This window comes from Rhinopithecus bieti, unplaced genomic scaffold (assembly GCF_001698545.2).
Source record: "Rhinopithecus bieti isolate Rb0 unplaced genomic scaffold, ASM169854v2 scaffold_788, whole genome shotgun sequence".
NCBI lineage: Eukaryota > Metazoa > Chordata > Mammalia > Primates > Cercopithecidae > Rhinopithecus > Rhinopithecus bieti.
Genome location: NW_016803416.1, coordinates 1,524,480 through 1,541,299, shown reverse-complemented (window position 1 = coordinate 1,541,299; position 16,820 = coordinate 1,524,480). Strand labels below are relative to the sequence as shown.

Here is a 16,820-nt window from a genome sequence, read left to right as displayed (position 1 = left end):
TTAAAAATTCTTCCTTATATTTTAGATTTTGGGTGAGAATGGGACTCTAAATCTATTTTCAAGCTTTCTTTTCCTTTCTCTGCTCACTCAGAATTATTCTTTTTATCTGGGTTCTGCCCCTGGTGATATCTTGGGTAAGTTACTTGACCTCTCCTGGCTGCTGTTTTTCATCTGGATATTTGGACTGGATGATCTTTGTGGTGCCTTCCAGCTGTTAACATTTGTTTGATTTTATGATTCCCTCCCTTGTTATTACAGAAAGCACAAGTGTTGTGCCTTAAGCATAAGATAGGAAAGCATCCCTTGATCAAGTTGAAACATCTCTACTTTCTAAGTTCCAGGACTCTTAGTTTGAGCTTAGAGAGTTACTGTTGTCGGCCGGGCGCGGTGGCTCAAGCCTGTAAACCCAGCACTTTGGGAGGCCGAGACGGGCGGATCACGAGGTCAGGAGATCGAGACCATCCTGGCTAACACGGTGAAACCCCGTCTCTACTAAAATACAAAACTAGCTGGGCGAGGTGGCGGGCGCCTGTAGTCCCAGCTACTCGGGAGGCTGAGGCAGGAGAATGGCGTAAACCCGGGAGGCGGAGCTTGCAGTGAGCTGAGATCTAGCCACTGCACTCCAGTCCGGGCGACAGAGCGAGACTCTGCCTCAAAAAATAAATAAATAAATAAATAAGAGAGTTACTGTTGTTTCCAGGCAGTTTTTTGTGTGAAGGGTGGTTTGGGTTTTCTTTCTGTTTTTCTGTAGACCTTATTGGATATATGACCATTTGATCTTGGTAGATAATATTGTGTCTAGACACACACCAATGCTCTTACCTTTGGGGTGTTTTGGAATCCTGCAGGCAGGGTCCTGAGGCTGCCTGAGTCACTGTTAATGAACCAAACTGCCTGAAATGCTCCAATGGTTGACTTTTGGCACTTGGCAGAAAAATCCTTTTCATGTTAGTTTCAAGGTTGTCAGATATCATTATCCCCAAGTATTAAAAATTTCAAAGAAAGGAGGCAGTGTGTTTGATTTATAGAATAGTTATCTAGCTTTAGCTCTGACTTGGCTTTGGAAATGGTTTTGCAAGCACTCGAAAATTAAATCCATTTTTTATGGCACTACAAGGTATTATCTCACAGCAAATGATAATTAAACACCTGTGAAATCAGTTAGCCCTTTAAGCAGGGAAAAAAAGTTTTCCAATTATGTTTTCGCACCTCCAAAACTTTTATAATTCCAAAACCAACACTTGTGGAGAGGGATATGGCCGACTGGCCGTTGCTGCGTTACCTTTCCATAAAGATTATCCCTAAATTTTGCTTAGCCTTAATCCTGAGGAAGGCAGTTTGTGATACCAGCATTCTTCCAAAGAGGCTGTAGTCGCCTTTGGAGCTGACTCTTAGCAGCTATCTATCTGACACATAGCGGAGCTGTCAGCGACTCAACAAAGGAAGTTACTCACTTTGTGTTTTGATGCCAAGTTTTACTTGACAGTTTATTTAAAAGCCAAGATACCTTAATGGAAACCAAGCAACAAGACATTCCATGTGACAGAAATGCTCTCCTATTAAGGGCCCCATAGCCAAGAGTTCTGAGCCATCTACATTACAAATTCATACTCTAAAAGCAGACTGATTGGTTAATAGCTGAAACCAAATACAATGGAAAACTGGGACTCATGGCCGGCTGTTCAGCCCCATGATATCATGTGTGTTTAATCACTGGCTTTGGTAACAAATTAGTTATTCCAGATGCTTCTTTTGGAAAATGATCTATACTTCTGAAGCAATAGATAGATTTTGGATATATGCCATAACAATTTGGGACTCAAAGAAGAGGCGAAAGAAGCCTAACAATGCCAGGCCTTTGACATCTTCTACGTTTTACCTCATATGTACAAAAACTGTTCCAAGAAAATTTTTGCCTCATCCTTCCTAATATTCATAAATGCTTTAGTTATTAATTTGTGCAGGGTTTCATTGTATCACTTTACATAAACATCTCTAAAGATGCTCTTTCTTTCTTTCTTTTTTTTTTTTTTTTTTGAGGTGGAGTCTTACTCTGTCGCCCAGGCTGGAGTGCAGTGGCGCGATCTCCGCTCACTGCAAGCTCTGCCTCCTGGGTTCACGCCATTCTCCTGCCTCAGCCTCCCAAGTAGCTGGGACTACAGGCGCCCGCCACCTCGCCCGGCTAATTTTTTGTATTTTAGTAGAGACGGGGTTTCACTGTGTTCGCCAGGATGGTCTCGATCTCCTGACCTTGTGATCCGCCCGTCTCGGCCTCCCAAAGTGCTGGGATTACAGGCTTGAGCCACTGCGCCTGGCCAAGATGCTCTTTCTTTAGGAAATTTCTTCTACAGGCATTTTTAATGGGCTCTTGCTTTCATAGCAGGTGGCATTTGGAGAACTTGAAGAATCATACCATTAACTAGAGAGAGAAGGCTAGCGTTGTATAAAACAAAGATGAAAGAAAACTTCTCCATATCCTTTTAGAAACTTGTCATATGAATTATCCCTGCAAACATTGCCAGCAGTTCGGACACTTTATGACCTGGGCTTTATAAACCCATGAGGAATGGGGTGAGTGTTGAATAATCTGAAAGAGGTTCAACAAATATTTCCTAAAAGATTACTGTGAGCCAGGCATAGTACAGGGTCTGGGGTCACAGTGGTGAGTAAGAACAGGAAAGCTCCTTCTCTCATGAAGTATATATTACATTTGGGGAGAAAGAAGGTAAGCCAGTAAAACAAACACGTGTGAATTCTGACCTTGGTAAATGCCAGGACAGAGATGAAACAGGGCAACAGAAAGGGAATGGAAGGAGCACAGGTTGGTCTGTGCTGGCCTCTCTGAGAAGGGGCTATTTGAATGCTTATAGGCAGCTTGAGAGAGATCCTGGAGAAGAATTCCAGGCAGAGGGCACAGCAAGTGCCAGTGGAGGAGATGGAAGTTAGCATTCTCTGGCGAGAAATTGAGAGCAGGACTTTGTAGCTATAGATGGTGACTGAGGATGGGGCAGTCAGAGATGTGGGCAGAGGCCAGTTCTCATGGGACCCAGTCGGCCAGGGTGTAGGGCATGAATATTACTCTACGTGCCAGGAGGAGCCCTTGGAGGGTGTTCAGACTGGGGGTGACATTTGAAAGGTGTCTTTGGCTGCTCTATAGACTATGGACTGTAGGAAGATACGATTGAACTCATTCTCTTTAAAACTAGTAAGAAGCAGAGTATGGTTTCTGTTACTCTGTTCATGCATGCTTGAGCTGAAGGAGGAATGGGATTAAGGAGGTATAGGAAGAGGGGTGTGAGGAGACTCTGGTTGCCACTGAATTGCAAAATCCATGAATGAGCAGCTCCTGGAGGACTCTTGCTTCATGGCATGCCAGTGCTCAGAGTGCTACATGACATGTAGGGCCTGCTCAATACTCCTTTGTCCAGTGAGTAAATGTCAGGGCATGAAGGCATCCTTTGGGCCATCTGGTCCACCCCTCCTTAATCCAGTGCTTAAATTTTCTTTCTGTCCCACAGCCTCTTTCCAGAATGCGAGTGCCAGGGAGCTAGCTAGCTCTATCTGCTTCTCAAAGGAACTGTGGGAAGCATGGCCAGCTGGAGGAGGAGGAGGGAGAGGTGACTCAGCTCCACAGACCATCTTCCCCAGGGCACTGTTGTACTTCTGCCAAAGGAAATGGCAGAATCTAGACTTGTGGGCCTCTCCAATCCCTAAGGACCCAACCTTCATGCAAAGGTAATCCTGTAAATCAGTAACATGTGGCATCAAATCTTCAACCGTAACCCAAATTTTATGTCCCATGGATACACCCATGTATCTGTACATTTATGCATTCACATACCTGGATGGGAATGATTAAACTTTGCATAGACAACTAGCTTCATGCAGCATTCATAGTAAGTTGGGTGTTCTAGAATTTTTTGAGAATGTGCTATGTCAGCTTACACAGAGTTCTGAGGTCTTGTTTGTGTATTCGGTACCAAAGGCTCAGGAGTGAGGTGGCAGCCCTGACTGTCAAAGTCACAAGGCAGAGGCTAGTGATGCAACAGTGGGAGAGGAAATGGGAAGGTGAGGTTGGTGGCACCAGCTGACATTCCGTAAACTGTCTTTGGATTCTCAAGATATTTTATAATCACTTAAGTGCAGGGGCCAGACAAAAGGATTAAGCACTGACAAGAATGCAGGACACAGGACAGGCTCTGCACAGTGCCTGCCCTGGGGGGAGAATAGTAGGAATGCGAAACATCCCCCTAATCCAAGGCCTGATCCAGGCTGGCCTTGCTGGAAAGGATATCTTGGATCAAGAAGGGAAGTGGTCAGAACATTGGTTCGAGCTCAATTTTCTGTGCAGGGGGAGGGAGTCATTGCTTTTTGGACTGGTGCAGGGTTTGTCATTGCAGAAGCCATGAGGATGTTCTACAATTTTTTTTCTTCAGTTCAGACATGGAGGAAGGCCAGGAGAAGGTTCAGTTTGAACAGCACTGTGCATGCATTTAACTTGATTTACAAATAATGCTATTTATCAGGGCTGGTGAAACACAAATTTTCCACCCTCCTCACCATGCAGGGAGAAGATGACATTTTTAACAAGCTGCCAGACCTGTAGAAATAAAAACAGAGAAGGGATTTTAAAATGTACAATAGGAAGACTAAATAAATAACACAATTTTTCATTCCCCGAGTAAATTGGGCTTGGTGTAAGCATAGGAATGAACTCATCCTTGGAAGAACCCAGCATAATCAAGAGTTGGGCATGTGTTTGTTAAAGTGGAGATTGTTGTAGTGAAGGGCTTGCATCTTATCTTTGTTATCCTCTTGCTTCCACGGCCCCTGTACACTTTAATGCAAATTGGTAGACACTGAGCACCTTACATTAATTTAACAACTCTTTTTTTGAGTGCTTACAGTAGGCCAGGCCTTAAGGTAGTTGTTGGGTCAACAGAAAGTAGGACCAAAGTCCTGTGTCCCGGAATCCAGGGGAAGGAAGATGAGAAAAATGGGCAACTTAATACAGAGTGAGCAATAGAGAGTTAGCACAGGGTGCCCAAACTCCAGGGATCAGGGAAGGCTTCCTCTAGGCAGCAGGAGTAGAAGTTAAGAAAAAGAAGGAAAGAGAGCATGTAGGGAAGAAGTGCTCCCTCCACAGCCAGCCTTCTGGGACTCAGATTGTCCTAGGTGGGGAGCTGACACTCCTAGAACAGACACACTGCACTGTCCACCCCTATCCTGGTCTTCTCAGGCTGCAGTCCATACTTCCTGGCCCCGTTCCACTTAACCAGTCCCATTGGCTTAGAGCCTGGTGAAAGGTAGTTAATGGTAAGATAATGACCTCAGGCTTCCCCATCACCACTGAGCCTGTGCATACCCCTTCTGGACCTATTTATCCATCTGAGGTCACTGTTGCTGCTGGCTCTTTTATTGTTAATCCTCTCTTTTCCCCCTGCACCCCCTCCCTGCCACTGTACTCAAGTAGACCTTTATTTAGCATTTTCAAAAACATTTTGTTTCTAACCAGAGAATTTAGGCCCATGTGTCTTGAAATTGCATTTCTCTTGAGAAGAATTTTGGAAGTGGGTATTGCTGAGTATAAAAGCTGATGCTGGTCAGGCACAGTGGCTCACGCCTATAATCCCAGCACTTTGGGAGGCCAAGGCAGGTGTATCACTTGAGGCCAGGAGTTCAAGACCAGCCTGACCAACATGGTGAAACCCCATCTCTACTAAAAATACAAAAATTAACTGAGCATGGTGGCACACACCTGTAGTCCTACCTACTTGAGAGTCTGAGGCACAAGAATCGCTTGAACCCAGGAGGCAGAGGTTGCAGTAAGCTGAGATCATGCCACTGTACTCCAGCCGGAGCAACGGAGCAAGACTCTGCTCAAAGGGGGAAAAGAAAGAAAAAGCTGGTGCTGCAAAACCTTGCCTCTTTCAGAAAGCTTCCTGAGATTAGTATCACAGGCATGATGTATTAAATGTCTCTTATTTTCACCTTTGCTGGCACCTCGTTTCTCTTTCCTCCTGGGTAGGTTGAGAGATGACAGAGCTGGTCGTGGATCCCGTCCTCCTTGCACAAACTGAACAAAACCTTTGACACTTCATCATCTGTAAACTGGGGCCAATAGCACCTATTCTCCACGATGGTTGTAAAAATAAGGCATAATAAAGAATACAGATTGGGCCAGGCGTAGTGGCTCACACCTGTAATCCCAGCACTTTGGGAGGCCGAGGCGGGTGGATCGCGAGGTCAGGAGATGGAGACCATCCTAGCGAACACGATGAAACCCTTTCTCTACTAAAAATACAAAAAAATTAACCGGGCATGGTGGTGGGCGCCTGTAGTCCCAGCTGCTTGAGAGGCTGAGGCAGGAGAATGGCGTGAACCCGGGAGGTGGAGCTTGCAGTGAGCTGAGATCACGCCACCGCACTCCCGCCTGGCGGACAGAGTGAGACTCCGCCTCAAAAAAAAAAAAAAAAAAAAAAGAATACAGATTGGGCAGCTCAGTGCCCTACCCACAGGAAATACTTAAAAAGTGGGGGTACTGTTGTTATTATAATTTATATCTGGCCAGGCATGGTGGCTCACGCCTGTCATCTCAATACTTTGGGGACTGGGAAGGATGTGGGAGGATCACTTGAGGCCAGGGGTTCAAGACCAGCCTGGGCAACATAGCAAGACTCTGTCTCTACAAAAAATGAAAATGTAAAAAAAGTTTTAAAAAAGTTGTTACTAATAGCTATCTTTTTTTTTTTTTTTTTTTACTTACCTTTATATATTAGCCGCTGAGCTGTTATTTAATGAGCAGGAATTGAGATGGTCATCTTTTACCCCTCTTGAAGTATGAGGTACACCTGGTACATGTTGTGTTCATTAATATACACAGGTAGCGATTACCACTTGGGCTAAGTTTAAGGTTCTGAACTGTCAGTAGACATTTAGCCTAAGGATGAGGGGTGGAGTTTAGAGTTGATAAGAGATTATAACCCAGTGTGTTCAGACAAGATGTTTGAGTCCAAGGAGTCTTCGGACTCCCTCTTCCCTGTGAAAGGCAGGTGTATCTTTCCACATGTCCCCAGTGGTTGTGAGGCTGTCATGAAATCCTGGGTAAGAGAGTAAATGCCTCCCATGGGGATTTCACGCCTCAGCCCCAGCCCACAAAGTGTTACCTGCCTACCTTCCCCATGTTGAAATGGATTTTAAGTGGACATGAAAAGGAGACTGTCTTCTGTGGAAAGCCAAGAAGTGTGAAAGGGTGAATATAAATTCCTGGCCCTGGTTTTAGCCGTGTGTTGCTCTCTGCAGTGGACAGCTTGGGATCAACAGCCTCAGACTGAGAAGTGTCACAAGGAAATAAATTCTTAATCCTTGGCATGACTGGGAAGGAGGGGAGCGGTGTGGCAGTTCTAACAGCAGGCAATGCTCAAAGCAAAAAACCGTCTTGAGTAAGGAATTGCACCACCTCCAAACAGCGAGTTCCTTCCTGCTGGGGGACGCCAAGCATCCCTGAAGCTGCAGCCAACCTGGTCAGCCAGGCCCAGAGCCCAGCACTGCACGTTTGCATAGCTCGTTTGTACTTGCCTGACACTAGCATATATGGCAGCTCATTTATGTGCACAGAGACTCTGTGTGAGTAGTTGTCATGGAGAAACTATGGCTCCTTAAGCCCAGAGAATTCTGAAATACCCCAGGGACCTATACTTTTCCATATTCCATGTTTTCAAGTCACCTAATTGAGATGGAACAGTGGCCAGTTGGACCCATTTTCCAGCTAAAAGATTAGCTCCCACTTATATATGTTTCTCAGTTCAAATATTTGCGTTGGGCCAATTTCATACTATTGCATGCTGTAAACTTCAGAGTTTTCTCAAAAATAGCTGAAATTTGAGGCCAGGTATGGTGGCTCACTCCTGTAATCCCACCACTTTGAGAGACTGAGGCAGGAGGATCGCTTGAGCCCAGGAGGTCAAGACCAGCCTGGGCAACAAAGTGAGACCCCATCTCTACAAAAAGTTTAATAATTAGCTTGACATGGTGGCACATGCCTGTAGTTCCAGCTACTCAGGAGGCTGAGACAGGAGGATTCCCTGAGCCCAGGAGGTCGGGACTGCAGTGAACTGTGATCTCACCACTGCACTGCAGCCTGGGTGACAGAACAAGATCTTGTCTCAAAATAATAATAATAGTAGTTGAAATTTTAAACTGTTAAGCCTGTAAAGGCCCAGGAAGGGTCTAAGGCAACATGGTTAGTAAATAAATGACAGAGTACCTTTTTTATTTTTTGAGACGGAGTCTTGCTCATGTCTCGCTCATGACAGAGTACCTTCTTAAACTGAACTCCTGGTAGTGATCTGGGGTGAAGTTTTGAGTGGGAGAGAAACAGCTCTTTTAAATTGGCAACAAATAGCCCATGCTTGAAACTAGGTGAACTGCTTAGGACCTGGCTTCATAAGAAATGTCAGTTTTAGACACTGCATGTTGTAGGGGCTGACCAAGAAGGCAATATGATGTGATGAAAAGAAAATGGGATTTAGAATCAGAAATCCGGGAGCTGGAACACAGGCTGGTTGGTCCTAGCTGTGACCTGCGTTGGAAGGGTTTTCGAGGTCTCTGAACTTAACTGCTTCTCTATGAAGTTGGATTATATAAAGTCCTGAGCACACCATTGGTAACATGTCATTCTTCTGCTTAAGCCCTTCGGTGACACCCTGATCACCTGCAAGGGATCATCTCTGAGCTCTAGGAGATGTCAAACAAAGGCTTCCTAGTGGGAACCCACCAGTAACAGCAGCCCGCACCCCCATGCCTTCCTCTCCCCAAACTGGGTGGTTTCTGTCACCTTGGTGCCTTTGTTCCTGCTATGCTGTCTCTACCCCCAGAAATTCCCATCACCTCCTCTTACCGCTGTGCCTGGTTGCTTCTTGTTCATCCTTTAAGACTTAGCTCAAGGTCTCAGTTCCTCCAGGAAGCCTCCCTGCCTACATGCGGCCATTGCCACATGTCTCTGTATACCCCCCACCTCTACCTCATGTCCAATCCTAGCACTCCTCTCACTGACTAACCATCATTTGATAACACATGTTGTTTTACACATGGTAGACATTCAGCTAATGCTTGATGAATGAATGAAAAAGGCACAAAGAGGTGCTCAAAGGATGTTCATTTTATTTCTCTCATCCCCATGCACTTTAGAGAACTACAACAGTCATAAATTATTTTTATTTTCTTTCTTTCTTTTTTTCTTAAGGGATGTGATTCAAACTTGGGTATAAGCAAAGATTAATTACTTATGAGGATGCGGACTGGAGGGAATAGATCAGCTGTAGATGTTAAGTTACTTTATGAATAAATACTTGAGACAAACTGTGAAAACACCATGGAGAGACTACAATTGTGTGAGTACAGAGATGAGAGGCTGGATCACTTGTTTCTTTCCTATCGTCTTTGGTTAGCAAAAAGCAGGTTCACTTGGCAAATATGCATGCTACAGAGAGATTGTGGGAGCCACAGGAGGACCTGTGAGCCCAGTGCACCAGCAACATCCTTGTCTACGTAGCTTTTGATAATAAGACAAAAGCCTTCAATTAGAAGCTGCTGTTCTATTGTGATTCGCAGCTTCTATTTCCATTTTACTTTAATGGGTCTGTTCCACATTTGTCTCTTGGCTCTGTCTTTGGGAATCTGGTGTAGTTTTCATTCTTTTTCATTGTTACTAGGGTTTTGAAAAATGTTTATATCCCTCTTACTCTGATATAATTTGTCATAATAACTTGGAATTGCATAGTGCTTTGCCATTTATGTTCATTGTACATGATTTCATTTGATCATCACAACTTTGAGGTTTGGAGAAGTTGAATGATTTGCTGGGGTTACACAGGAAGTAGTAGATCAAGAACCCAAATTCCTCAGCCCAGATTTTCCAACTTGAAGCTGGCTATGTTTTCCATTATGTTCTGTTACCTTCCTTCAGTCCTAATGAGAATAGCTGCCTTTTATGGTTTGCTTATAATATGCTCGTGCTTTGGTTAAAATGTATCACTTAATCCTCACACTGTAAGTATTATTCCCATTTTGCCAACCAAGAAACTAGGATTATTGTTTTTTGTTTGTTTGTTTGTTTGTTTGTTTGTTTGTTTGTTTTGAGACAGAGTCTCGCTCTGTCGCCCAGGCTGGAGTGCAGTGGCCGGATCTCAGCTCACTGCAAGCTCCGCCTCCCAGGTTCACACCATTCTCCTGCCTCAGCCTCCCGAGTAGCTGGGACTACAGGCGCCCGCCACCTCGCCCAGCTAGTTTTTTGTATTTTTTTTAGTAGAGACGGGGTTTCGCCGTGTTAGCCAGGATGGTCTCAATCTCCTGACCTCGTGATCCGCCCGTCTCGGCCTCCCAAAGTGCTGGGATTACAGGCTTGAGCCACCGCGCCCGGCCAGAAACTAGGATTAAACAAATTAAATAACTTTCTCAAGATTACTCAGTTTATAAATTAAAAAGCTGGAATTCGAACCCAGGTTTGGCTGTGTCTAAAGCTGCCCAACCACTAAGCTTTTAATTACTAAGCTCTTAACTATGGTGCCAGTGGTTCTCAAAATTCAGGGTGCATCGTAATTATCTGGAGGGCTTGTTAAAACACAGAATTCTGGGCTCTTCCCCTGGAATTTCTGATTCAGCAGGTTTGGGTGAGGCTGAGAATTTGCGTTTCTACTAAGTTCCCAGATGATGCAGATGTTGCCGCTGGTTGGGAGAACACACTTTGAGAACCCCTGCTCTATGCCACACTCCCCCATCTTTCCCGGTTGCACAGAATGGCTGCCAGCAAAAATGTGTTTCCTACAGAAGGGCAGGACTTCGATTGTGCATTACTGCATAGTCCATTTTAAATAGGGTGCATCCCATACATTGTTCAATACAACTTTAAGTATAAAATTATTATGGCCATAGAGTGGTACTGGTTTCTAGGTTAAATTCAAAGTCATGTAATTTTTATTGCACTTTTCTTTGTAGTCATTTGTGAAAACTCTTCTACCTTCTGTCTTTCTTTACCTGCACAGTGGGGAACTTAATGCACATCCGAAAAGGGTAACAAAACCATTTATTAGAGCAGCGAATTATCTGGGGTTAGTTGTCTCCCTCACCTACTTACCTTCTTGCTTAGGATATCATATGTTTCTTTTAAGTAGTGTGTGATTGTGTGATTCACATTTCTAAACATCAGAAATGAGGGAGAATTAGTCCATCTTAAAACATTGTGTCCCCCCATTTGACCTATCGAGTCTCCTTGTCTTTCCCCCTCCCTCAACCAATGACAACCTCTAAGTGTTCTTTTCCCCTGTAACTATGTGATTTCATGAATGTCATATAGAAGGGATTCTACAGTATGTACGCTTTTCAGGGTGACATTTTCATGCAGCATAATTTCCTTGAAGTTGTCATGTGTATCAATAGTCTGTCCCACTTCATTGCTGAGAAGTATTGTAGGCTATGGATGTACCACAATTTGTTGAATCATTCACACATTGAAGGACATTTGAGTGGTTTCCAGTTTGAGGTTATTACAGACAAAACTGCTGTGAACATTTGTGGACGAGTTTCTGCGTGAAAATAAGTTTCCATTTCTCTGGGATACTTGCCCAAGAGTGCAATTACTGGGTCATATGGTAAGTCCATTTTTAGTTTGAAAAGGAACTGCCAAACTATTTTCTGAAGTGGCTGCACCATTTTACCTTCCTGCTAGAAGTGTATGAAGGGTTCTAGTCTCTTTACATCCTCATCAGCACTTGCTCTCATCTGTCCTTTTGCTTGTAGCCATCCCAGTGGGTATAAAGTGGTATCTCATTGTAGTTTTGATTTGCTTTTCCCTAATGACTATTGATGTTGAGTATCTTTTCATGTGTTTATCAGCACTTTATGTGTCTTGTTTGGAAAAAAGTTTATTCGAATCCTTAGCCTCTTTTAAAATTGGATTATTTGTCTTTTTATTGTTGAGTCAGAAGAGTTCTTTATGTATTCTTGATGAAAGTCCCTTATCATATATATGATTGGCAAATACGTTCTGCCCCCGCCCCCCCCTTTTTTTTTGAGTTGGAGTTTTGCTCTTGTTGCCCTGGCTGGAGTGCAATGGCACTATCTCGGCTCACTGCAACCTCTGCCTCCCAGATTTAAGTGATTCTTCTTTCTCAGCCTCCCAAGTAGCTGGGATTACAGGCATGTGCCACCATGCCCGGCTAACTTTGTATTTTCAGCAGAGACGAGGTTTCACCATGTTGGCCAGGCTGGTTTCAATCTCCTGACCTCAGGTGATCTGCCTGCCTCGGCCTCCCAAAGTGCTGGGATTACAGATGTGAACCACTGTGCCTGGCCCATTCTCTCTTTCTGTAGGCTCTTTTTCACTTTCTTGATGGGACCTGGGGGGATTGAAAGCCCAGCCTTCCTGACTGCACTGCCCCAGAGTAAAGCTCCTGTAAGGCAGAGCTAGTAGGGGTTGGTCATGGAACAGGTCAGGGACCAGTTGCCACAGACTCTCATGGTTCTTGCCAAGATTTGGTAGATTTTCTTGGATGACTGTTTCTCTATTTGTCATTATCCCCTTAGGACAATTCTTAGAGACTTAAAATGTTTTTATGATTGTTACTAAATTGTTGTTTTGCTGGGGAGAGTGTCCACAGAGTTCTTTGTCTTTCTTCTGGAAGGTGGGCCTTCTATAATCTCCTCTTGTCATGCAAATACTCCCAAGAGATGTTTATATCTTCAATTCTCATCTCATCAGCATTTTCTCATTGTCAGGTGCTTCTTTGGTAGCTCCGGCAACTAAAGAAGACCTTCTCTGGACTCCATCTGTTCACATGGGATAGTGTTTGAAACATAGTATTTCTTGAAAGAACGAATGAATAAATGAGTGGATTTAAGCATCTACAAGGAGGCTGATGTGCAGTGTGAAAGAGCATCACAGTGGACTGAGTGGGAGAGGACCAAGCATGCAGTCCAACTAGAATTGTTGTCTGCCCACTTGTGGGGCATCATTCTTCCTTCAGGTAGAACGTGTTAGTTATTCATAGACTCACTGTCCAGAGAGCAGAAGAGAGAGGCTGGTTCACGGGCTGAGCATGCTTAGAAATCTGAATGAAAATCATTGTTCTAAGGTATGAGTGTATGTGTTCTGTATGAGCCTGTATGTGAATACACACATATGTTAGACATGCACTGCATACATATGAACAGATACATATATGTATACATATACACACATATATGGGTATGGAATTGTGCACATATACATATACATATAATGGGTATGGAAACGCAAGCAGTGGGATGTTCTCAAAGGACATTCCTCTTTCTTACGTAAAAATGATAAGATAAAGAATAATCGAATACTAAAACTGAATCTATGGTCATCTAGCCCAACTAGTTCATTTTGCAGATAAGGAAACAGGTAGAAAACTCATGGGTTTTATTAAGTTTCACAGCTACCTAGTGGTTTCCTAATTCCTGCAAGGGTGTTCTTCCCACAGCTTATATTACCTATTATGTGAAGGAATACAAGCTTCGATCATGTCAACCTGACTTGCTATATCAGCAAATAGTCCTTCTATATAACCATTTAAGCAACCCACTATAACTGTCATTTGAATTTTCCCTATAAGTTTTCTGCCCTTCCTCTTCCTCCACACATTCCCTAAAGTAAATTCTGCAACTAGCAACTTTGAAACTTGTTACAATGCAGAACATTAATAGGATTTTACATTTTTAGTAGGCTAATGATGAGGATGTAGGACCTTCTGTGCTAGTCCCTCAGGGGTTTCTATTCTGGGCACTTATTAAATCTTGCTGTAGTCTGAAGTATATTTGACCTTTCTGTATTAAAAAAAAAATCAGCTTAAACTTTATTCATATATTTTTGTGAGTGTGTGTGTGTGTGTGTGTGTACACATTTCTCTCTTCTCCATCTATTAGGCAGAGATTCAGATATTATCAACATTTGAACTTGAATATATTTGTCAACCATTTCCCTGTGTTTGGTGAGGAAGAAGAAATCACTACCATCTAATTTATTATTATTTTTCTATTTAACTAAATTCAAGCCTTCCTAAAAATCTTTTTTACTTTGAAGTCTATTTTGCAATTTAATTAATGCAGCAAGGGTTTTAGAAAATTTTTACTCTCAGTGGAGATAATCTTAATCCATTCACGGTGACCTTTTCTTGTGCAAATTAGTTGTACACGCTTGTTTAAGCAAATGGTCCTTTGCATGATGTCTCTTCTTAATGACGGGTTTATAATTGAAAATTGGCTTACTCCCGTATGCCTAGTTTGTATGAGAATATAAAATAGATGTGGACTTTAAAAATATAAATGTATATACCAATAGCCCAAAAAGAAGAGGGAAGAATTCAATGCCTTTAGGCTATGATTAAATTAGACTATTAGAGTCAGAAAATGGTGGTGACATATGCTACTGTCAAAGTCACACCTGTCTGCTCAGCATTGGAAGCTCTTGAAAAATGAGAGTGATTTCATCTTGGCTGTAAGAATCGGGGCCTTTACAGGACATGAGCCATCTCTACTTTCCCAAGTTTTCTTAAACTCATAATGTACTTGAAACTGCCTATGTAGGAATGTGTTTGTGGTAATCTTTTTAAAAGTGACAGTCCTAAACAACATGAAATGCTTTTTATCTTTCTTAAACTTCCCTGGCGTAAAGAGTCAGGTAACACTCATATTTTGTATTTTTTTTTTTCAAAATACAAAAACAATGTAATGTCGTTAAATGGTATTTGAGTAACATAAACTCATCTCTACTGTAGACCAGTTTCCAGTACCCCCTAGTATTTCAGGCTTTTTTTTTCCTTTTCTTTTCTCGTTATTCTTTTTTTCCCTTTCTTAGGCTAGCATCCCTCTCTCTCACCTCCTCTTTCTCCTATAAGTTATATCAGTCATTCTTAAACAGGAATATTTTTCCTGGGTAACTGATTGTTCTTGGTTAAGTGTAGAAACTCCATCTCGAAGAAGACAAACATTGTTTTGTGCATGTGACTGAGGTTTTCTGAATAGTTTTTAATAGCATGATTTTGAAGGGGTAGGGAACAAGAACAGTCTTAGTTTTGCTGAATGCCATATTGTTAAAGGAGAAGGAGAAGCACCAGTAATTTTTTTCTTCTTCTTTTTAAGCCTGTGGGGCAACATATTTTATCAAGACTCAAAAATCTGATTTTGGAAGCAAAGACTGGGCAAACCAAATTGTTGCCAGAACGATCAGACTCGTCTTTATATATACTGCTTGCAAAAGGGATCCTAATTGCTTTGTCCAACATGGTGATTCATGTTTGTTCTTCATGCAGCAACCCAACCTCCTTCCTCAAAATGGAAAAGCAAGAGCTGCCTGCTGGTGACTTTCCCAAGTTGCTTTGCGTAAATTCATGCACATGGACGCCCACCTATGGTCAACATCCCCATATTCGCAATGGGTCTTCATTTGCTGATCACTCCTCTTCTCTTTCTAGGTATGATTATCGGGAAATGCTGCACAATGCCACTTTCTGTCTGGTTCCTCGTGGTCGCAGGCTTGGGTCCTTCAGATTCCTGGAGGCTTTGCAGGTAAGAGGCCCTGGAGCCTTCCCAGAATAGGGCTGAGGACCAAAGCCAGATTAAGCAGGTTGGACATTATCACCTCTCCTGCGATAGCTAAAGAGAAGGTGTGGTTTCCCTTGAGGATCTGAAAATATTTTCAAGAAAATCTAAAACATTTTGAAAAGTAGGGGTGGAGGGAGGATTTACTCAGTAATTTTAGATGTAAGAAATTAAATGGTGGATTCTTCTGGGTCATGTTTAGAAACAGAGGGCAAATCTGATTGCCAACTTGGACAATCTCTCTTACCTCCTCTTTCTCCTGTAAGTTATGTCAGCCATTCTTAAACAGGAATATTTTTCCTGGGTAACTGAATGTTCCAGCCTAGCTGGACTCTAAAAAGCAGCCCTACTCTTTCCCTTTATTCCCTAAAAGCAAAATTGTCTTTTATGCCTGCATCTTAATTGTCTCTCAGTTCCTTTAAATTTTGAGAATGATCCCTAGCATGGTGTTATTACTCAGATGGCCAGCTCTTCCAAGGCTCTGCAGTTCAGAGATCCTGGCTCCACCCCTGGAGCCTTTGTGGTAGGAATTTCTCAGCTTATCAAACTCACTCTGCAGAAATGTCCTCTTGAGACAGTCGTCCACATTTCCCACCTGGAAGTTGCAACCAGCCTTCTTTGATTGCAAGAGAAAGCATGCCCTCAACCTCTCTCGTCCTCCATTCCTTGACCCTTTGCTGCTATGTTCTTTCCTCCTCTATTCCCTGCACCATGCCTACATCTGTGCTTTTGCTACAGTGCTTCATAACTTCTTATCTCTGCCATCTTAACCGCAAATCATTCTGTCATGCCCTCCAACAGAAGAACTTCCTTCTCTGGAATGTCTTTTCCAAGTTGCTCTCTGTGTGTGTTCTGCATAGCATGCCATCACTAATGTTCTTGTAACCTCCTGGGATGTTGCATAAAGAAAAATTGTTCTCTGATTTGGATTATGAGTCATTTGGAATCAGTATTTTGTCATTAACCTAGTGTTTCTTGGCTGTTTATTTCCCGGCACAGACTGTAAATTGGTATGACTGTGGTTTAGATCACTCCACACTGAAGGGAACAAAGTTCTGGTTTAGGTGTTTGCAGAACAAGGGAAATGTGAACACTCTATACTGTTAAGTCCACGAACTGCTACATAGGAATGCTGAGCTCCATTCTGCTCTTTGTTGCTCATGACATTGGGGTAAATCACTTTGCACGTGGACTTGTGGGAG

General features: G+C 42.9%; 1 protein-coding gene across 1 annotated transcript in view; it reads left to right on the top strand.

The window, feature by feature from the left end:
• EXT1 (exostosin glycosyltransferase 1) overlaps positions 1-16,820 on the top strand; it is a 323,489-nt gene that overhangs the window by 269,704 nt on the left and 36,965 nt on the right. Inside the window, exon 2 of the mRNA XM_017882739.1 lies at positions 15,492-15,585. Within this exon, the coding sequence (XP_017738228.1) occupies positions 15,492-15,585 (94 nt within the window). The remainder of the gene's footprint in view (positions 1-15,491; positions 15,586-16,820) is intronic.